Source organism: Podarcis liolepis (assembly GCF_965112155.1).
Source record: "Podarcis liolepis genome assembly, chromosome: 18".
Taxonomy (NCBI): Eukaryota; Metazoa; Chordata; class Lepidosauria; order Squamata; family Lacertidae; genus Podarcis; species Podarcis liolepis.
In genome coordinates, this window is record NC_139572.1 from 3,911,298 (window position 1) to 3,934,373 (window position 23,076).

Consider the following 23,076-nt stretch of genomic DNA (forward strand, 5'->3'; position numbering starts at 1 on the left):
AACGGCGTTTCGGTGCGCTGCTCTGGTTCGCCAGAAGCGGCTTAGTCCTGCTGGCCACATGACCCGGAAGCTGTACGCCGGCTCCCTTTGCCAGTAAAGCGAGATGAGCGCCGCAACCCCAGAGTCGGCCACGACTGGACCTAATGGTCAGGGGTCCCTTTACCTTTTTTACCACACAACTGTAACCACTTTCTGTAACTATCCAATCACTGAACGTCACTTTCAATCCCTTATTTGCATATGTGGGCCAGAGTGAAAACTATCTACAGTATCCCCCTGCTGGCTCAGGGTGAGAACTTCAGTACATAACAGTAGGTCTTTCAGGACCAGCGTTATGTGGTCTTGGCAGCTGCTCCCAGTTATCAGGGATAATTGGGAAAGGAAGCATATACATACATACATACATAACCTCACCGGTATTGCAATCCCTTCCTACAATTTCTGAGGTGTATGTGATGTTGCTTCTACTCAGAGTAGGCCTGTTGAAATTAATGGGCTCAAGTTAGCTATCTCTGTTCTTTTCAGTAAGTCTACTCTGGGTAGGGCTAAGAGTGGAGACAATCCATTGTGTGAAGTTCTGGTAACCATATCTGAAAGAAGGAAGGAAGGAAGGAAGGAAGGAAGGAAGGAAGGAAGGACGTTTACTAATCACAAAGTCTATCATGCCATCTAAAGTTTTTCACAAGAGTTTCCCTGCGTGTGTCTCTCTCTTTCTTCCTCTCACTATGGTTCATTAAAATCCAGCTTTCAGCCAACTAACATTTTCAACTGATTCATCAAATCTATATTTATCAGGGCTGCGGTGATTAAAAAAAGGTTATTGCCTTTCAAAAGGTTCTGAGCGGCTATGCCCAAACTGTCCTCTGGGGGGCACTGGTGCACAAATTCAAAAAAAAAAAGAGTGCTAAAAAGTTGTAACACGACTTGGGAATATATTTTTTTAAATAAACCCACAAAAACCATTTTGGTTGCATTAATATAATTTGCTTTTGCTTGCCAAATTAAATTTGTGTAATACTGCAAAATAGAAATCATTAAAAATGATGGTTTTTTTTGTTGTTGTTAAGCCACAATGGAATTTTTTTTTGCTGCAACATTTATTACTCTTTTTGTTATTGTTGTTGCTGCTGCTATTATTCATTACATTTCTATACCCCTTTATATTTTAAAGAAAAAACAATATCAAGGCGGTTTACAACACAGGAAAATCTCAAATAAAACAATCTGGAACAAAACAAAGCTTCAAGGAAAATATAAGAGTGACCTTTTGCTTTAAATGCCTACTTCATTTATATATGAAAAAGGTAAAGGACCCCTGGACGGTTAAGTCCAGTCAAAGGCAACTATGGGGTTGCAGTGCTCATCTCGCTTTCAGGCCGAGGGAGTCGGCGTTTGTCCACAGACAGCTTTCTGGGTCATGTGACCAGCAGGACTAAACCGCTTCTGACACAACGGGACACCGTGACGGAAACCAGAGCACACAGAAACGCCGTTTACCTTCCTGCCGCAGTGGTACCTATTTATCTACTTGCGCTGGCGTGCTTTCAAACTGCTAGGTTGGCAGGAGCTGGGATGGAGCAACAGGAGCTCACTCCATCACAGGGATTCGAACCGCCGACCTTCTGATCGGCAAGCCCAAGAGGCTCAGTGGTTTAGACCACAGCGCCACTGTCAGGAGTGCATGCAGGAGCTAGGCCCTGTGACCAGTAGGGCTTCGCAGGACTGGGGCCTTCCTAAGTTTGTTTTGGAGAGGCAAGGTGCGGCTGCACAGGTGAGGCCGACTGGTAACTCACTGCACCTGGTGGCAAGAGCCGGGAAGGGATATAAGGTCAGCATTTCCCTTCAGCTCTTTGCCACAGCAACACGTTCCCTGCCTTGCTGCGTTTGACTCCTTGCTCCTCGACCCTTGACTTCGTGACTCCTTGCTCCTCAACCCTTGGACCCCTGACTTCGTGACTCCTTGCTCCTCAACCCTTGGACCCCTGACTTCGTGACTCCTTGCTCCTCAACCCTTGGACCCCTGACTTCGTGACTCCTTGCTTCTCAACCTTCGGACCCTTGACTTTGTGACTCCTTGCTTCTCGACCCTCGGACCCCTGACTTCGTGACTCCTTGCTTCTCGACCCTCGGACCCCTGACTTCGTGACTCCTTGCTTCTCGACCCTCGGACCCCTGACTTCGTGACTCCTTGCTTCTTGACCCTTGGACCCTTGACTTCGTGACTCCTTGCTTCTCAACCTTCGGACCCCTGACTTCGTGACTCCTTGCTCCTCAACCCTTGGACCCCTGACTTCGTGACTCCTTGCTTCTCGACCCTCGGACCCTTGACTTTGTGACTCCTTGCTTCTTGACCCTTGGACCCTTGACTTCGTGACTCCTTGCTTCTCAACCTTCGGACCCCTGACTTCGTGACTCCTTGCTCCTCAACCCTTGGACCCCTGACTTCGTGACTCCTTGCTTCTCGACCCTCGGACCCTTGACTTTGTGACTCCTTGCTTCTTGACCCTTGGACCCTTGACTTCGTGACTCCTTGCTTCTCAACCTTCGGACCCCTGACTTCGTGACTCCTTGCTCCTCAACCCTTGGACCCCTGACTTCGTGACTCCTTGCTCCTCAACCCTTGGACCCCTGACTTCGTGACTCCTTGCTTCTCAACCTTCGGACCCTTGACTTTGTGACTCCTTGCTTCTCGACCCTCGGACCCCTGACTTCGTGACTCCTTGCTTCTCGACCCTCGGACCCCTGACTTCGTGACTCCTTGCTTCTCGACCCTCGGACCCCTGACTTCGTGACTCCTTGCTTCTCGACCCTCGGACCCCTGACTTCGTGACTCCTTGCTCCTCAACCCTCGGACCCCTGACTTCGTGACTCCTTGCTTCTCGACCCTCGGACCCTTGACTTTGTGACTCCTTGATCCTTGCTCCTCGGACCCCTGACTTCCTGACTCCCTGCTTCTCAACCTTCGGACCCCTGACTTTGTGACTCCTTGCTTCTTGACCCTCGGACCCTTAAGTGGGTGACTCCTTGCTTCTCGACCCTCGACCCTCGACTTCGTGACTCCCTGCTTCCTGACCCTCGGACCCCTGGCTTCTGGACTCTCGTTCCTGCTCCCACCCCGCCATCTTGCCCCCGGTCCCGACATCCTCAACCGGGACTTCGATCGCCCGTAGACCGGACTGTGACAGCCACCCTGAGTCCCTAACTTCATTTATAGAGCTGGACTCCAGGAAGGCAGGGTGGTGTAGTGGTTAGAGTGTCGGACTAGGACCTGGGAGATCAGGGTTCGAATCCCCACTCCATCACGAAGCTCTCGGGGCTGACCTTGGAGTCAGTCGCAGCCTCTTCGCCTTCCTTGCTGGGTCGTTGTACGGATTCACTGAGGAGGGGGTTGAACTATGTTGTCTTTGGAGGGTGACGGTGTTACTGAGAGGTTTCGTGGGCAGCAGGGAGATCCCTGAAGACAGCTGCCATTCCACCTGCTATGCCAGCCTCTGCGATGAGTCTAACCTCAAAATTAACGCCCAACTGCAGCTTGATAGCGAGGGAAGATCTGCTGCCTATATTCCCCTTTAATAAGTAAACAAGGCGAGAAAAACACACACACACAGAGTGGCTTCAAGTTGACTTCAGTAGAAGCAGTGGCAATGGGAGTTGGCTGCCGAATCTGCCACGTTGGGCCCGCAGGACAAAGAATGCCAGAGGAGAAGGAACGTCGCCCGCCTGTCAAGCCTCAAGCCTTCCAATTAGCTAAATTGGCAGCAGCGCCAGAGCCCAAGTCGAGAGAAGAAAGGAGGGGAGCACACCACTGGAGAAAGGTGTTTTAAAACTTTTAATGAATGCCCCCGGGGGTGAAGCTTCCGAGGGCTCAGCGCGAGGTTTTCTTTCAGTAGATTGGCGTCAATGCTGACGAAGCTGCTAATTGGAAGATGCTCGGTAGGTTTGACTTATTCTCCCTGCCTAGGCTTTAAGATCTTCAGGGAAGACATCGTTCTGAGTCCCACCAGCCGTACAAGCGCGTTGGGTGGGGACACGAGAGAGGGCCTTTTTGGTGTTGGCTCCTCCCAGATGTTAAAAGAACCTTTTAATGAGGGTGAAAGAGGAGAGCGCAAAATATGGTCTGAAGCTCAACATCAAAAGAACTAAGATCATGGCCACTGGTCCCATCACCTCCTGGCAAATAGAAGGGGAAGAAATGGAGGCAGTGAGAGATTTTACTTTCTTGGGCTCCATGATCACTGCAGATGGTGACAGCAGCCACAAAATTAAAAGACTCCTGCTTCTTGGGAGAAAAGCAATGACAAACCTAGACAGCATCTTAAAAAGCAGAGACATTACCTTGCCAACAAAGGTCCCTATAGTTAAAGCTATGGTTTTCCCAGTAGTGATGTATGGAAGTGAGAGCTGGACCCTAAAGAAGGCTGATCGCCAAAGAATGGATGCTTTTGAATTCTGGTGCTGGAGGAGACTCTTGAGAGTCCCATGGACTGCAAGAAGATTAAATCTCTCCATTCTGAAGGAATCAGCCCTGAGTGCTCACTGGAAGGACAGATCCTGAAGCTGAGGCTCCAAGACTTTGGCCACCTCAGGAGAAGAGAAGACTCCCTGGAAAAGACCCTGATGTTGGGAAAGATGGAGGGCACAAGGAGAAGGGGACGACAGAGGACGAGATGGTGGGACAGTGTTCTGGAAGCTACCAGCATGAGTTTGACCAAACTGTGGGAGGCAGTGGAAGACAGATGTGCCTGGCGTGCTCTGGTCCAGGGGGTCACCAAGAGTCGGACACGACTAAACGACTACACAACAACAAGGTCTGGGCCAAATGAGATCCTAAAACAGGCAGACCTCAAGCCCATTTGCAAGAGAAACAGTCACCTTATAAGGCTGGCGTAATGCGCTTCCTAACGGAATGCATGTGAAGCACTTAAAAAAGTTCTATATCTGTGCCAAGTATTAGTGGTCCTAATTAGCATTAATAGCAGTAATTAGAATTAAATTAGAGCTGGGGCGGCATCATGCCGGCAGTTGGTGAGCTGAAACAGGAGCAGATCTCTTCAGAAGGAAATTAAGCATAACAAGGGAGGCGTAAATGTCAAAATAAATAAATGAAGTAATGGCGTAAGAGATCACGCCGCAGATCGGTTGGCATCCGATTTGATAAAGAGGACGATCTCTCCCTCTACCCCAGTATCAATAATATTAGGGCGCTAAAGGTAAAGGGACCCCTGGCCATTAGGGTCCAGTCATGGCCGACTCTGGGGTTGCGGAGCTCATCTCGCTTTATTGGCCGAGGGAGCCGGCGTACAGCTTCCGGGTCATGTGGCCAGCAGGACTAAGCCGCTTCTGGTGAACCAGAGCAGCGCACGGAAACGGAGTGGTACCTATTTATCTACTTGCACTTTGATGTGCTTTCAAACTGCTAGGTTGGCAGGAGCAGGGACCGAGCAACGGGAGCTCACCCCGTCACGGGGATTCAAACCACCGACCTTCTGATCGACAAGTCCTAGGCTCTGTGGTTTAACCCACAGCGCCACCCGCGTCCCATTAGGGCGCTAGGTGGCTGCCAATATAAGAATGTACAAAAACCTGAAAACAAGCCCCTCTAGGTCCATCATATTCCCATGGCAGCCATCCAGTAACACTCCCCTACTGCAGTTTGTCGCAACTTGAACTCAGAACCATATTGCTTGGTTTCACAGACCTGGGGTAGGTGTTTGGAGTCTTAGCTAGCGAGGTAAGGAGTCATCCATGCTGAATCCGCCCCCCACTGAAATCTCCCCTCCTCTCTAGGGTTGTCATACGTCCAAAATTTCCCAGACATGGCTCAGAAAAAGCTCAAAAGCTTCAACAACTTTGGTCAAACAGTACAAAAGCCACACCCATTGGCCCGCCTCCTTTGGCCTCTGGCTCCGCCCACCAGGGCATGTGGCCCTCAGAAGGTTCCATACAAGGCAATATGGCCCCTGCATGAAAAAAAGTTTTCCCACCCCTGCTCCAACCACTATGCAGCACTGCCTCTCTTGGATTACATTGATTCTTTGTTAATATTCCCCACCCTCCAACTCCCAATTTTCTTCGGGTTTCCCTCATGAAGTCAGAGCAGGGTATAAGCCAGAAATTATGTGTTTTTGCCCGACGCTGCGAGGCTTCCATGGAGACTTATATACAATCAATAATGATTGATTACGACGCAAGATCTACCCACCTTGGAAGAGTGGCAGACACAAGTGATAGACTATATGGAACTGGCAGAGATGACCGGCAGAATCCGAGATCAAGGAGAGGAGCAGATGGAAGAGGACTGGAAGAAGTTTAAAGTCTATCTACAAAAATATTGTAAAATTTATGAATGTTGAAGGCTCTGAAAATGAAATGAAGGGGTTCTAGCGGCTAAGATAAATAAGATTGAAAAGGGAGGGATAAAGGTTTAAAACGAATAATGAACGATCTTGCTGATCAAACTTTTTAAAGTAGAATACAAGAAGGGAAGGCGGGTGGAAGTAAAGAGAATAAGGTTTTGAAAGTTATTAATATAAAAAAGTGTTCTTTTTATGCTCTTTTATCTTTGTATTTTTTTTGTTTGTTGTTGTTGTTGTCGTTGTTGTTGTTCTTATTGCTTATTTGTTTGGATTTCTGTTTATTTTTGTTGATGTTAAATTTTTGAAAAATTCTAATAAAATATTATTACAATCAATAATGATGATGGTAATAAACAACCTTTTGTCTCCCCCGAACCTTTGCATCCCTCCATTAGTGCAACAAGACTGGACATGTGATATAATCCTCTTTTTTTAAAGAAAAGGTGGACATCAATTACAAAAATGGATTTCTCCCGTTTAGCGCAATAGCCGCGATGTGAATTTGATTGGTAGCTGCCTTGGAACTTTGTCGAAAGACAAGATGCGAATCTAGGCTGGGGGCGTGCCAATTATCAATGAAACCAATCAATTTCTCTCACAGGTTTATTGCTCAAAGAGAACGAGGTCTCCTCTGAACACCACCAATCCGTTTTGTGTCCATTTCTGTCAAATGAAGAGCGGGCATTTCTGCTACAAAGCAGGGATGGGTCAAGTTGGTTCGCCTCTTCCTGCTATGACCAGCTCTCCCCCCTTCCATGTGTCCCAGAACCAGAAGAGGCGTGAAGAGGGCAGAGCGAAGACAGGCAAGACGAAGGAGCCTCAGATTTCTCGGAAAGGAACTGGGGGAGGAAGGGACTTAGGTAAAAAAGGTAAAGGACCCCTGGACGGTTAAGTCCAGTCAAAAGCGACTATGGGGTTGCGGCGCTCATCTCGCTTTCAGGCCGAGGGAGCCAGCGTTTGTCCACAGACAGCTTTCCGGGTCATGTGGCCAGCAGGACTAAACCGCTTCTGGCGCAACTGGACACCGTGACGGAAACCAGAGCGCACGGAAACACCGTTTACCTTCCCGCCGGAGCGGTACCTATTTATCTACTTGCGCTGGTGTGCTTTCGAACTGCTAGGTTGGCAGGAGCTGAGACAGAGCAACGGGATTCGAACCGCCGACCTTCCGATCGGCAAGCCCAAGAGGCTCAGCGGTTTAGACCACAGCGCCACCCACATCCCAAGGGACGTAGAGAGCGGTGGAAAGTTGGAGACCTCCAGCCTTCGCAACGGCCTCGTTGGGGAAGAGTCACTGTGCTCACATGCCCTGAGTTGTTTTGTTTCTTTGAATAGTTAACTTCGCCGACATCTTGCGAGTTATTGCGGACTTGCTCCCGACGCCTCTGTTCTGCCTCCGCAGTTGGGGGCGCCAAGTCTTCCGAATCCCAGTTGCCGGAAACCACAGGAGGCGAGAGCTGCGTTCGAATCTTGCTGTGGGTTTCCCCCCAGGCACCGTGAGAAGAGAATGCCGCACTTGGTGGCCCGCCGACTTGATCCAGCAGGGAGCTCTTTTGACGTTCTCTTTGTTTACCTGCCGCTCACCCGGCAGAAGCATTTCACGAGCGCAACGTCTAGAAACATGGAGCAGCACAGCTCCCCGAGGGCATTTCAGCTGTCTGCGCCAACGTTCCTTTTGTGCCACCCTATCGCTCTCTTCGGAAAGATCGGGAAGATACATTTACAGAGACAATCTCGCTCTGGCCACCTGCTGCGTATCCCGTTTCAGAGCATCCTTTTATCGGCAGATCGCCGGCAACCCGAATGACATCTCGCCGTCCCTGACAGCGAGACGTGAGCAGGTGCAAACTCTCTTCTGTTCTTCCTCGCCGCGGGCCGGTCCACCTGGAGAGAGAGAGAGAGAGAAACTATTCCCTATGTGTGCAAACCCTCCCTCGTCAAAACATTTGTGTCTTACTGGCAAGAAGGGTGTGAGTGTGTGTGTTTTTCCTGGGTTGGGAGGACAGACACAAGAAAGCATTATTGATCCCCGACGAACACCATATTTGCGGATCCAAGATGGAAGACTCCGGACTGAAAAAGACGCCAGCGATTGCTGCTCGCGAGACGGGTATGGTGGACCGTTGCTTACTTTGTTTATACTGAACATAAAGGTAAAGGGACCCCTGACCACTAGGTCCAGTTGTGTCCGACTCTGGGGTTGCGGCGCTCATCTCGCTTTATTGGCCGAGGGAGCCGGCGTACAGCTTCCGGGTCATGTGGCCAGCAGGACTAAGCCGCTTCTGGTGAACCAGAACAGCACACGGAAACGCCGTTTACCTTCCCGCCGGAGTGGTACCTATTTATCTACTTGCACTTTGACGTGCTTTCGAACTGCTAGGTTGGCAGGAGCAGGGACCGAGCAACGGGAGCTCACCCCGTCATTGCGGGGATCGGCAAGTCCTAGGCTCTGTGGTTTAACCCACAGTGCCACCCGCATCCCTTATACTGAACATGGCAACGTACTAAACTGCTAAGCAGAGCCTTCTTTTCCATTGGTGTTAGTTGTGTGTCGCGCCAGGAAGTGAGAGCTGGACCATAAAGAAGGCTGATCGCCGAAGAATGGATGCTTTTGAATTCTGGTGCTGGAGGAGACTCTTGAGAGTCCCATGGACTGCAAGAAGATCAAACCTCTCCATTCGGAAGGAAATCAGCCCTGAGTGCTCACTGAAAGGACAGATCCTGAAGCTGAGGCTCCAAGACTTTGGCCACCTCATGAGAAGAGAAGACTCCCTGGAAAAGACCCTGATGTTGGGAAAGATGGAGGGCACAAGGAGAAGGGGACGACAGAGGAGGAGATGGTGGGACAGTGTTCTCGAAGCTACCAGCATGAGTTTGACCCAACTGCGGGAGGCAGTGGAAGACAGGAGTGCCTGGCATGCTCTGGTCCAGGGGGTCATGAAGAGGCGGACACGACTAAACGACTAAACAACAACAGCAACATTCCAAAGACACAGTTGGCGCTGTGGTCTAAGCCACTGAGCCTCTTGGGCTTGCTGATCGGAAGGTCAGCGGTTCGAATCCCTGCGATGGGGTGAGCTCCCGTTGCTCCGTCCCAGCTCCTGCCAACCTAGTAATTCAAAAGCACACCGGTGCAAGTAGATAAATAGGTACCACTGCAGCGGGAAGGTAAACGGTGTCTCCGTGTGTTCTGGTTTCCGTCACAGTGTCCCGTTGCGCCAGAAGCGGTTTAGTCCTGCTGGGCATATTCTTAGTCACTGAAACCTGTTTCTAAAATGTCCCCCCCCCTCTTCATATACCATGCCAGGCCCCGGACCGGGATGCTACACCTTGCCCCCCACAGTTGGGTTTGTCAACCACGACTACACTCGATTCACCAGTCCAGCTTACTCCTTCCACCAGAGGTTGAAAAACAGACGTGAGTAGTTGAACCGCCAAGTGGTTACCTGTAAGGTAAAAGAGCAATGCTTGAGGAGGAGGTTGTGGCTTCTATATGGGCTGTTGTTGCCTGAGTGGGTGGGTGGCAGTTGTTTGCAGTGATTAACAGCCATTTGTGAGGTGCTTTCACATACACGTGTTTGCACGCACACACACTTTTCCAGGTGATCTGGGTAATGAAGTTTGATCCAGCAGAATTCATCTAAAAGCCCTAAATAGCCTCGGGTCCAGTATCCCTGAAGGAGCGTCTCCACCCCCGTCGTTCTGCCCGGACACTGAGGTCCAGCTCCGAGGGTCTTCTGGCGGTTCCCTCCCTGCGAGAAGCCAAGTTACAGGGAACCAGGCAGAGGGCCTTCTCGGTGGTGGCACCCGCCCTGTGGAACACCCTCCCATCAGATGTCAAAGAGAAAAAGAACTACCAGACTTTTAGAAGACATCTGAAGGCAGTCCTGTTTAGGGAAGCTGTTAATGTTTAATAGGTTATTGTATTTTAGTGTTTTGTTGGAAGCTGCCCAGAGTGGCTGGGGAAACCCAGCCAGATGGGCGGGGTATAAATAAATAATAATAATTATTATTATTACAGTGTCAAGGAGGAGGGGCATGCTTAGAGAGGGCCGCCTCTAAATACACACACACAAATTTTCAGATGCAGCAGTGCTACCAGCCATGCAACAGGCTGGGAAACGTCCAAAATGCTTCTGAATATTTCTTCCAGGAAGTTCAAATGGGGTGTCCAGATGTGGACAGATGTGCTGGAATGTGTGGAAGGTGTGTGCATTGCCTCCAAAGTCAGAACAGAAGAGCACTTAAGGGGTGATATGATAGCCATCTTCAACTATATAAAAGGATGTCACATAGAGGAGGGAGAAAGGTGGTTTTCTGCTGCTCCAGAGAAGCGGACACGGAGCAATGGATCCAAACTACAAGAAAGAAGATTCCACCTAAACATTAGGAAGAACTTCCCGACAGTAAGAGCTGTTTGACAGTGGAATTTGCTGCCAAGGAGTGTGGTGGAGTCTCCTCCTTTGGAGGTCTTTAAGCAGAGGCTTGACAACCATATGTCAGGAGTGCTCTGATGGTGTTTCCTGCTTGGCAGGGGGTTGGACTCGATGGCCCTTGTGGTCTCTTCCAACTCTATGATTCTATGATTCTATGCAGAGCAGCGGGATGAAGCGACGAAGCACAGGCAAAACTTTCCTAAATCCGCAGAAGGCACGGTTAAAATTAGCACATGAAGAGGAATAAAGGGATGTACATGTTCTCAAAGTTAACGGAGCTTTGCTTATAAAACAAATGAACATGACTGCAATGGAGACGAGATGAACATTTGGCAGGTGGCATGAATCGCTGTCAGGATTCAAGTCTCCATGACAATTTTCAGAGATGGGGCCCACAAACGTCTCTCTGCACTTGGCAGCCTTTGCCACAAACAGTACCCAATTTTAGCACTGCTCAGAGTAGTCCCATTGAGATTAAAGGACCTGTGTGCATTTTTGTCAGTGAGTCATCTCTGACCAGGGCCGGATTTTGGTTTGACGAGGCCCTCAGCTACTGAAGGTAATGGGGCCCCTTCTATGTCCAGCTGTCCTTTGACAACAACAAACGGCCGCTGTTTTTTGTGTTGACTATAGGCTATATGGCAGAGGTCAGCAACCTAAGGCCCGTGGGCTGGAAGAAGAGGAGGAGTTTGGATTTGATATCGTGCCTTTCACTCCCTTTAAGGAGTCTCAAAGCGGCTAACATTCTCCTTTCCCTTCCTGCCCCACAACAAACACTCTGAGGTGAGTGGGGCTGAGAGACTTCAGAGAAGTGTGACTGGCCCAAGGTCACCCAGCAGCTGCAGGTGGAGGAATCATAGAATCCTAGAGTTGGAAGAGACCACAAGGGCCATCGAGTCCAACCCCCTGCCAAGCAGGAAACACCATCAGAGCACTCCTGACATATGGTTGTCAAGCCTCTGCTGAAAGACCTCCAAAGGAGGAGACTCCACCACACTCCTTGGCAGCAAATTCCACTGTCAAACAGCTCTTGCTGTCAGGAAGTTCTTCCTAATGTTTAGGTGGAATCTTCTTTCTTGTAGTTTGGATCCATTGCTCCGTGTCCTCTTCTCTGGAGCAGCAGAAAACAACCTTTCTCCCTCCTCTATGTGACATCCTTTTATATATTTGAACATGGCTATCATATCACCCCTTAACCTCCTCTTCTCCAGGCTAAACATGCCCAGCTCCCTTAGGAGCGGGGAATCGAACCCAGTTCCCCAGATTACGAGACTACTGCTCTTAACCACTACACCACACTGGCTCTGGTGTAGCCAGAAAAGGTCGTTTGACCAGCCCACGAGCCACCCCCGAACTGAGCTGCCCGCTCACACACTGCTCAAAAATCACGTCTGCGTCTGCGCCTGTGCAGGTGCTGAAAATCGCAGGTGCACACACGATCTAGCCCTTGAAGGGATCTCTGCGGGACCGATCCAGCCCAGGCAAGATAAACTTTGCTGACCCCTGCTATACGGTAATGAAAGCAGACCATGCAGAATGTAGGCACCCTATATATAGAAAGGAGCAAACCAGGGATATTTTAGGGAGCAGGCTAGCAGGTGAGGCCCATGACTTACATCACAGGAGCCTACACAACACAAAACACTGTTGCTGTATGTAGGTCTTATTTTATTTGTTTTTTTATCTTATATTTTGGAAAGGTACATCCAGTATTCCCCCCTTTAAATTTTTGTGGGGCCCTGAGGCTCCAAGACTTTGGCCACCTCATGAGAAGAGAAGACTCCCTGGAAAAGTCCCTGATGTTGGGAAAGATGGAGGGCGCAAGGAGAAGGGGACGACAGAGGACGAGATGGTGGGACAGTGTTCTCGAAGCTACAAGCATGAGTTTGACCAAACTGTGGGAGGCAGTGGAAGACAGGAGGGCCTGGCGTGCTCTGGTCCAGGGGGTCACAAAGAGTCGGACACAACTAAACAACAACAAAGCTATAGCTTGTTTAGTTTATACAGTGGTACCTCGGGTTACATACACTTCAGGTTACAGACTCCGCTTACCCAGAAATAGTACCTCGGGTTAAGAACTTTGCTTCAGGATGAGAACAGAAATCGTACTCGGGTTAAGAACTTTGCTTCAGGATCTGTCCTTCCAGTGAGCACTCAGGGCTAATTTCCTTCAGAATGGAGAGGTTTGATCTTCTTGCAGTCCATGGGACTCTCAAGAGTCTCCTCCAGCACCAGAATTCAAAAGCATCCATTCTTTGGCGATCAGCCTTCTTGATGGTCCAGCTCTCACTTCCATACATCCCTACTGGGAAAAACATAGCTTTAACTATACGGACCTTTGTTGTTTCTAGTATATCCACTGTTGTTGTTTTTCCTCCTCTCCAGTAGACCTGAAGGATTCAAGTCCTGGGCCGTGTTACTTCGTGCACCCTGAACTCACGCGCTTCGGCCGGGCGAAGGGACCTTCCTACTCCATGCTGGCACGAGCGAGACCCCCAGGTAAGGGGGCAAGCGGGCTTTTGAAACACCCATGAAACAGAGAGCATGCAATATAGGGGAGGTTGGGTACCAACTAGATTGCTGCGAGATGGTCAGGCTGGGGCTGCCCTTGGAGACGGCATAAAAGTTGCAGCGGGTACAAAACGCAGCGGCTGGACTATGAGCTTTACCCGGCTGCCGGTTTGTTTCTGGGCCCAATTCTGGTGCTCGTCTGGGCCCAATTCTGGTGATCAGCAGAGGGGGCCCTCTGGGGAGATTCTCCACCCTCAGAGGCTTGAGGCGGTGCTGGCCTTGCAGGAGAGGGTCTCTAATAAATAATAATAATTTTTTATTTATACCCCGCCCTCCCCAGCCAAGACCAGGCTCAGGGCGGCTAACAACCAATCATAAAAACAAGTTGATTAAAATACAATTTAAAAGATTAAGATACAACATTCAAACATTAGGATGCAGCCTCTTCACAGGAGGAGAAAGGAAAAAGAAAGAGGGGGAGGGAATCAAACTGATTCTAAGCCAAAGGCCAGGTGGAACAAACTCTGTCTGACAGGCCCTGTGGATAGAAATCAGATGCCGCAGGGCCCTGGTCTCATGAGACAGAGCGTTCCCCCAGGCGGGAGCCACTGTTGAGAAGGCCCTGGCTCTGGTTGAGGCTAATCTAACTACCTTAGGGCCCGGGACCACTAGGGTGTTGCTATTTATGGACCTTAAGGTCCTCCGTGGGGCATACCAGGAGAGGCGGTCCCAAAGGTACGAGGGTCCTAGGCCGGAGATCTCCCCATAAAAGTGCTTCTGGTATCTTCACCGTACTGCTTTCAGCAAACTAACAGCAGACCTCTTTACCCTGGCATTTGACACTTGAGATGGATATTTGGTGACGGGGAGGGGCCGCCGAGACCACATAACACCGGTCCTGAAAGACCTCCATTGGCTCCCAGGACGTTTCCGAGCACAATTCAAAGTGTTGGTGCTGACCTTGAAAGCCCTAAACGGCCTCAGCACAGTACACCTGAAGGAGTGTCTCCACCCCCATCGTTCAGCCCGGACACTGAGGTCCAGCGCGAGGGCCTTCTGGCAGTTCCCTCCCTGCGAGAAGCCAAGTTACAGGGAACCAGGCAGAGGGCCTTCTCGGTGGTGGCGCCCGCCCTGTGGAATGCCCTCCCATCAGATGTCAAGGAAATAAACAACTATCTGATTTTTAGAACCCCATAGTCACCTTTGACTTAACCGTCCAGGGGTCATTTGCCTTTTTTTTTTTACTTAGTAATAATTCGACTCCTGGGACGCGGGTGGCGCTGTGGGTTAAACCACAGAGCCTAGGACTTGCGGATCAGAAGGTCGGCGGTTCAAATCCCCACAATGGGGTGAGCTCCCGTTGCTTGGTCCCTGCTCCTGCCAACCTAGCAGTTCGAAAGCACGTCAAAGTGCAAGTAGATAAATAGGTACCGCTCCAGCGGGAAGGTAAACGGCGTTTCCGTGCGCTGCTCTGGTTCGCCAGAAGCGGCTTAGTCATGCTGGCCACATGACCCGGAAGCTGTACGCTGGCTCCCTCGGCCAATAAAGCAAGATGAGCGCCGCAACCCCAGAGTTGGCCACGACAGGACCTAATGGTCAGGGGTCCCTTTACCTTAATTCGAGCCCCACATTGGGCATAAGATTCTTGCATTGCTGGGGGTTGGGCTGTACGACCCACGCAACCCCTTCCAACTCCTCAATTCAGCTCTGTGCTAAGCTATTTCCTGTTCTTTGACCACTACACCACACTGCCTCTGTGCCCAAGCTGTGTTCAATGGTGTGTATTTTCCCTCCAGGTCTGCCCCAGACCCCTGGGCCGGGGGCGTACAGCCCTGAGAGGGCCCCTCCTCCGTCGCAGCAGAGACCGCCTTCCTTTTCCATCGGGGCCCGCACCAAAAGCCGCCTGGTGGACCCCGTCCCGGCCCCCAACAGCTACACCCTCCCCTCGCTTCTTGGCCCACGGGTGCCCAGCAAGCCCTCGAGTCCATCCTTCACCATCCGTGGCTGGAACGCCAAGGGGAGCTACGCCGAAGACCTCTCCCAGACCCCCGGCCCGGGGCGTTACAACACCACGGACCCCAGTGTCTATCTCTGTCGGCCCCCGTCTTTCTCCATGTTGGGGAGGTTGAAGAAGCCCACACAGGTGTCCCACACCCCAGGCCCCGGGGCCCACAGCCCAGAGAAGGTGAAGGTTCATAGGGCGAGAGCCCCTTCCTACTCCCTCGGGGTCCGCCACTCGGAATTCCTCATGCCCCTCATCACAGATGTTCCAGAGTGGTAGAATCAGGGGCCACAGCCTCACCCGTCGCAAATCTAGGACATGCGTATGATACCCAGCTCTACTTCTCTTTCAAATCAGAACCAGTGAAGGCGGTGAAGGTCCTGTGTGAGTGTCTGGAGGCGGTGGGAGGATGGATGGCGGCTAACAGATTGAGGTTGAATCCTGACAAAACAGAAGGACTGTTTTGGGGGGACAGGAGGTGGGCAGGTGTGGGGGACTCCCTGGTCCTGAATGGGGTAACTGTGCCCCTGAAGGACCAGGTGCGCAGCCTGCGAGTCATTTTGGACTCACAGCTGCCCATGGAGGCGCAGGTCAGTTCTGCGTCCAGGGCAGCTCCATCTGGTACGCAGGATGAGACCCTACCTGCCTGCGGACTGCCTCTCCTTAGTGGTGCATGCTCTGGTTATCTCCCGCTTGGACTACTGCGATGCGCTCTACGTGGGGCTACCTTTGAAGGTGACCCGGAAACTGCAATTAATCTAAAATGCGGCAGCCAGAGTGGTGACTGGGAGCGGCCGCCAAGACCACATAACACCAGTCCTGAAAGACCTCCATTGGCTCCCAGTATGTTTCCGAGCACAATTCAAAGCACTGGTGCTGACCTTTAAAGCCCTAAATGACCTTGGTCCAGTATATCCGAAGAAGTGTCTCCACCCCCATTGTCCAGCCCGGACACTGAGATCCAGCTCCAAGGGCCTTCTGGCGGTTCCCTCCCTGCGAGAAGTGAGGTTACAGGGAACCAGGCAGAGGGCCTTCTCGGTAGTGGCACCTTCCCTGTGGAACGCCCTCCCACCAGATGTCAAAGAGAACAACAACTACCAGACTTTTAGAAGACATCTGAAGGCAGCCCTGTTTAGGGAAGCTTTTAATGTTTGATGTATTACAGTATTTTAATATTTTTTTGGAAGCCGCCCAGAGTGGCTGGGGAAGCCCAGCCAGATGGGCGGGGTTATAAATAATAAATTATTATTATGAGAGACACAGACTGATTCAAAGCTGCAATGATACACTGGGCAAAGGATTAGGGAATGAGTAAATGAACAAATCTTTATTTGCGTCAGCCATCGGCCATTGCAATAAAACAACAATGTGATATGCAAAGAATGGAAATGAAAAGTCAATTGTATAAAATACATTTTAGGGTTTTGAGTCAATAGTCAAATAGTGGATCTTGTTCTGATTGCCCCTGCTAAAGACCTTGCAACCTTTGCTGTCACCTGCTCATCTTGACCTGCCAAGAGAAAGACCCTGGGGCAGTGGCTGGGTGACCCGGAATGGACAATAAAAGAGGGGTGATAATCTTATTCCTGTTGTCTTTGTCCATGGAGTTTTCTTGGCAGGGATACTGGCGTGGCTTGCCGGTTCCTGCTCCAGGTGGATCATGTTTGGTCAAAACTCTCCACTATGACCTGTCCATCTTGGGTGGCCCTGCATGGCATAGTTCATAGCTTCTCTGAGTTATTCAAGCCCCTTTGCCACGGCAAGGCAGTGATCCATGAAGGGGATGAAAGATGGAGGGCGCAAGGAGAAGGGGACGACAGAGGACGAGATGGTGGGACAGTGTTCTCGAAGCTACCAGCATGAGTTTGACCCAACTGCGGGAGGCAGTGGAAGACAGGAGTGCCTGGCGTGGTCTGGTCCAGGGGGTCACCAAGAGTCAGACATGACTAAACAACAACACAATCTTATTCCTCGTTTTTATAAAGGGGGCAAGCCAAAAGGGCATGTGCAACCAAATCCTAGTTGCTGTTGTGGCATACATAAATAGATTTTTCTGAGACCTAGCTACTTCCCCCTGTGCCATTCTCAAAAGAAGTGTCTCTGGTTGTTGGGGTGTGTGTGTGTGTCTTTTAAACATGTTTTTCACCTTGTTATATATCATTTCCCAATTCTCTAACTATTTTGCATGTCCACCACATGTGGAAAAAGTTCCTTCTGTTTCCAACACACTGACACAGTCCCTACCAGAGAAGAATAGCAGATTAAACTGATGAACTATGCAGAGATGGCAAAACTGACCGCAAGAATCAGGAATCAGGAAGACCAACATTTCAATAAGCAAATGCGGGAAAATATATAATTTACCTATACATATAAACAAATAATTGTAAGCAATTAAAATTAGTAGTATTGGAATGATGCTTGCAGTTAAACGTTGGGCTGTGGTTTTATTGGCGATTTGTTAGAATTGGATTAACGAAGGAGATGCAGAAGGAAAAGTTAACATAAGGGTTAAAAAAAGGTAAAGGTAAAGGACCCCTGGACTGTTAAGTCCAGTCAAAGGCGACTATGAGGTTGCGGCGCTCATCTTGCTTTCAGGTCAAGGGAGCCGGTATTTGTCTGCAGACAGCTTTCCGGGTCATGTGGCCAGCAGGACTGAACAGCTTCTGGTGCAACGGGACACCGTGACGGAAACCAGAGCGCACGGAAACGCCGTTTACCTTCCCGCCGCAGCGGTACCTATTTATTTACTTGCACCGGTGTGCTTTCGAACTGCTAGGTTGGCAGGAGCTGGGACGGAGCAACGGGAGCTCACCCTGTCGTGGGGATTCGAACCGCCGACCTTCCGATCGGCAAGCCCAAGAGGCTCAGTGGTTTAGACCACAGTGCCACCCACGTCCCTTAACGTAAGGACCCACAAATTGGAGGAGGGAAGTCCAAGGGAACTTATGGGATGTGTTTTATTTGTTTGTTCGGTTTATGTTTGTAAATCTGAAAATTTAAACAATTTGGTGTTGCTTTTTAAGAGCAAAACGGCACAAAACCTCTGGCAGAGGAGTAATTAATTCATCACTTGCTTTTTCCATCCCTCCCTGTTGCCTGGTCCCTCGACCTGCCGAGGAGAACAGCTTTCACCTGTTTTTCTTGGCCTGTGACTGTGCTGCAAACTCAGAATCGTATAGCATCTCTCTCTCACCGCCAGAAGATAATCGGAGCCTCTGAGACGACAGGCCAGCTTTCTTCAAGCACCAGAGCATGTCCAACTTCTGACTGTGATTCTCTTTAATGAACTGTCCTTGAGCTACTCTGAAGATAGCAGGGATTTAGAGAGCCAAAGATTTCGCTGCTTTCAGAATCACGACGCCCATCCTGCTGGCGAAGGAAGGAGCAAACAGGCCTGGTCTCCAAAACCAGAGGCTTACGGCGGATTCGCAGCGGCCTTCTTTGCTGGGGAGGGACGCGGGTGGCGCTGTGGGTTAAACCACAGAGCCTAGGACTTGCCGATCAGAAGATCGGCGGTTCGAATCCCCGCGACGGGGTGAGCTCCCATTGCTCGGTCCCTGCTCCTGCCAACCTAGCAGTTTGAAAGCACGTCAAAGTGCAAGTAGATAAATAGATACCACTCCGGTGGGAAGGTAAACGGCGTTTCCGTGCGCTGCTCTGGTTCGCCAGAAGCAGCTTAAGTCATGCTGGCCACATGAACGGGAAGCTGTACGCCGGCTCCCTTGGCCAATGAAGCGAGATGAGCGCCGCAACCCCAGAGTCAGTCACGACTGGACCTAACGGTCAGGGGTCCCTTTACCTTTTTACAAAGGAACCACCATTTTTCAAGGCAACTCCCATCACAAGCCTGACAAATCAGCAACTCAACAATCAAATAATGGGAATATCTTTATCTGACGGCAACGTTTATTCTCTCGTTTTTCCTCTTTCATGGCAGTTGTGGTCCACAACACTGAGACGGCACCAGGTCATTGCAGCGGCAAACTCTATGAAAGGGCTTTCTTAAAGGCACCAAGTTGGGCTACATAATCTTGGGAGGGGGGCAGAGGTGAATCCTGGTGGCAGCTCTCCCGGGGGCCGGGAAGAGTTAGTCCGCTTTGCCCCCAAATGCCAACAGGATAACCTGCCACCTGGCCTCCTCGTGGTTAAAAAGAGGCAGTGCCGTGCAGTGGTTAGAGCGTCAGACATCAGGGTTTGAAGTCACGGCGCTCGCTAGGTCTCAATCATTTTCCCGAATACAGCTGTACCTTGCTTCTCAAATACCTTGTGACCCGGACGTTTTGGCTCCCAAAACGCCACAAACCCGGAAGCGAGCGTTCTGGTTCACGAACTTTTTTTTGGAAGCCGAACATCCGACGCGGCTGCCAATTGGCCGCAGGAAGCTCCTGCAGCCAATCGGAAGCCGTGATTTGGTTTCCGAACGTTTTCAGAAGCCGAACAGACTTCCAGAAGGGATTTTGTTTGAGAACCAAGGTATGGCTGTAACATCTTTTAGATAACCAAGCAGAAATATGGTTACAGTGGTACCTTGGGTTACATACGCTTCAGGTTACATATGCTTCAGGTTACAGACTCCCCTAACCCAGAAATAGTACCTCGGGTTAAGAACTTTGCTTCAGGATGAGAACAGAAATCATGCTCTGGCGGCGCGGCGGCAGTGGGAGGCCCCATTAGCTAAAGTGGTGCTTCAGGTTAAGAACAGTTTCAGGTTAAGAACGGACCTCTGGAACGAATTAAGTACTTAACCCGAGGTACCACTGTATATGAAACCCCGAAGGTAAACAAAAAACCCAACACACCTGAATCTTTTAAGTTTCCATAATGAAAAATAATAATAATAATAATATAAATTTTATTTATATCCTGCCCTCCCCAGCCGAAGCCGGGCTCAGGGCGGCTAACAACAATAAAATTCTAAAATCTAAAATTCTAAAAAGGTGGGGAACGACCCCTTCTTTTCTTGGGGATGGGGAACGGCCGCAGGAACAGCGAGTTTATTTTTCTGCCAATTTGTCTGGGCAGCTGGGGAGAGCAGCAGCCTCCGATTCTGCAGCGGTTGTGTGTGGAAAGAAATAAATAAAAGGTAGCCAGAGAGAATTACGTCATGGTGTGTTCTCTGATCTTCCCAAGGGTTGGGTAGGAGAGGGATGTCTGCTGGAGGCCTGTGTTGGCGGAGGGGGGGCATGCGGCAGGGGCGGCGTTCGCCCGGCCGCGCTGCACAGAGCGACCGGGAGCACTCTAAAACCACTTAGCCAGACGAGCCGGGGATGCTAGCAGTGCCGAAGTATGACCGTTTTTGGAACGACGCCCTGACTCCGTCGGAGAAACCAGCCATGAGCGGCAAGGTCGCCTCGGCCGCCGGCCCTTTGCCGCCCCCCTCGGCCACCCCCGTGGACCCCCCCTGCCCCCCGCCGCTGGGCGAGGAGCAAGAGGCCGTCACCACCTTCTGCATGCTAATCCCCAAAATGCCCCAGTGGAAATTTTCCAGCCCTTCGGGGTTTCTCAGCCGGAGCCCCTCGGGCAGCAGCAAGGAGATTTCGGCCGCGGGGAGAGAAGTCCGGGGCACCCCGCAGCCCCCCTCGTCGGGCCTGGCCGCCGTCCTCAGCGCCTGCGAGCCCGTCTGTGCCACGCCCTGCAGCTTGCAGGTGATGAGCCGGCTGAGGGGGGGTCCCGCCGGTGGCGGGAGGAAGGCCCCGAGGGCCGAGGGGAGCCGGCCGGCCGGGGAAGAGTGGAGTCGTAAAGGGAGCTTTATCAGCAAACCAGTCCAAGGATGGCTGCACCCGGACGAGAGAATCCTGGGCCCGGGGGTCTCCTACATTGTTCGGGTGAGTGGCCATCGGGCCCCTGCTTCCTTCACAAGGGGGGGTCGTTTTGGGGGACAACGTCTGGGGGGCAGTTTTTTGGGGGGACTTTTTACAGGTTGTCATTTTGGGAGGGGAGCAGAGGCGAATCCAGGTGGCAGCCTTCCCCAGGGGCCAGGAAGAGTTAGTCTGCTTTGCCCCCAAATGCCAACAGGATAACCTGCCATTTGGCCTCCTCGTTGTTAAAAAGAGGCAGTGCCTTGCAGTGGTTAGTGTCAGAGATCAGGGTTTGAACGTCACGGCGCTCGCTGGGTCTCAATCATTCCCCCAAATACAGCCGTACCTTGCTTCTCAAACGCCTTGTGACCCGGCCTTTTTGGCTCCCAAACGCCGCAAACCCGGAAGCGAGCGTTCTGGTTTGCAAACTTTTCCCGGAAGCCAAACATCCTACATCATTCGGGTGAGTGGCCTCTGGGCCCCTGCTTCCTTTGCAAGGGGGGGGGTCGTTTTGGAGAACAACGTCTGGGGGCAGTTTTTTTTTGGGGGGGGACTTTTTTGCAAGAGGCACCAAACCCCGGGAGCCCATCTACGGCCCGAAATCTGGAAGCGCCGGGAGTACTAATTTGTGCAATTTGGCGCAGTGGGGGATGTCGACCAGAAGGTTGAATCGAGCCCACCCAGGGGGCATTTCAGGGGGTTGGGCTAGATGACCGTTGGGGTTCCCCACAGCTCTGCAACTCTATGATTCTAGGGGCATGGTGAAAAAAGTAGCGGACCTCAGGGGACGCCCTGCCGATCAGATACCCGGTGTGATATACTGGTTGCAGTTGCTCTGTGGAGTGAAGAGTTCACTCTGCACGTGCTCCGAGTCCACCCCCGATAGTAGTTTCCTGCCCCGATGGGTCTTTTGTGTGCTGTGGAGCATTTTGAGAACGACCTAGCATATTTTCAGTCAGGGTAGGGCTTTCAGAACGAATCGAGTCTGAGCCCCAGGATCTCTTGCTCATAAGCTAGCGGACGGCGATCACTAGTTTGACTTTATTTGGGCCCAGCAGCAAATGTACCCATTGCACAGACCGGAATGACGTACCAGGGAATGGGTACAGACGAACTCTCTCACTCTTAGTCGCCGTTTTGAATTAATCGGATGGGGGTTGAGGTTTGTGTGTTGGTGGAGGGGAGACAAGAAGACAGAGTAGGTTTTGTGGTTTATACAGTGGTGCCTCGCAAGACGAAAAGAATCCGTTCTGTGATTCTCTTCGTCTAGCGGTTTTTTCGTCTTGCGTAGCAAGCCCATTGATGGATTAGCGGATTAGCGCTATTAGCGCTTTTAGCGGCTTATCTGCTGATCGGATCAGCTGATAAGCAGCTTAGCGGCTTAGAAAAAGGGGAGGGGGAAGGAAAAAAAACCAGCAGGAACTCGCAAGACATTTTCGTCTTGCGAAGCAAGCCCATAGGAGATTCGTTTTGCGAAGCACCTCCAAAACGGAAAACTCTTTTGTCTAGCGAGTTTTCCGTCTTGCGAGGCATTCGTCTTGCGGGGCACCACTGTATTTTGGTCCCCTCCACTCAGTGCAGGATCGAAGGGTGTAAAGAGGATCTGACGTCCAAGCGACTTACATGTAATAGCAACCTGAACTCACAGCGGCCTGTTTGTTGATGCCCTCAAAGTTCAAAAAAGGGTCGCCTCCCCATTTCGGCAGCACCAGTGATTTGGGGCTGTCCTTTAAATATATAAACATAGGAACAAGCATAGGCGTTAAATGATAATTAGGACTGGTGTGGCACCTTGCGAGATGCGAGTTCGAATCCCCGCTCAGCGATGGAGCTGACTGGGTCAGCTGCAACCTCGCAGCCTGACCTCCCTCACAGGGTTGTTGTGAGTGGATGGGAAAAACATTATTATTATTATTATTATTATTATTATTATTATTATTATTATTATTATTATTTTACATCGCCATGAA

At 50.9% G+C, this 23,076-nt stretch overlaps 2 protein-coding genes and 1 long non-coding RNA gene across 6 annotated transcripts in view; 2 read left to right on the forward strand and 1 right to left on the reverse strand.

Annotated features, from left to right (window-relative positions):
* Window positions 1–23,076, reverse strand: part of LOC310697648 — a 272,049-nt gene that overhangs the window by 21,337 nt on the left and 227,636 nt on the right. The window lies entirely within an intron of this gene.
* CIMAP1D (CIMAP1 family member D) lies at window positions 8,248–15,905 on the forward strand. Its single transcript, XM_083484308.1, has 4 exons — window positions 8,248–8,466; window positions 9,664–9,774; window positions 13,178–13,291; window positions 15,100–15,905. The coding sequence occupies exons 1-4, from the start codon at window positions 8,415–8,417 to the stop codon at window positions 15,582–15,584; spliced, it is 762 nt and encodes a 253-aa protein (XP_083340434.1). The 5' UTR covers window positions 8,248–8,414; the 3' UTR covers window positions 15,585–15,905.
* The window catches only part of SHC2 (SHC adaptor protein 2), a 38,231-nt gene continuing 35,662 nt past the window's right edge, over window positions 20,508–23,076 (forward strand). For all 4 annotated transcript variants that reach the window (XM_083483786.1, XM_083483788.1, XM_083483787.1 and 1 more), the window contains exon 1: window positions 20,508–21,133. In XM_083483786.1, coding sequence (XP_083339912.1) covers window positions 20,576–21,133 — 558 coding nt within the window. In that variant the 5' untranslated portion in view covers window positions 20,508–20,575. The remainder of the gene's footprint in view (window positions 21,134–23,076) is intronic.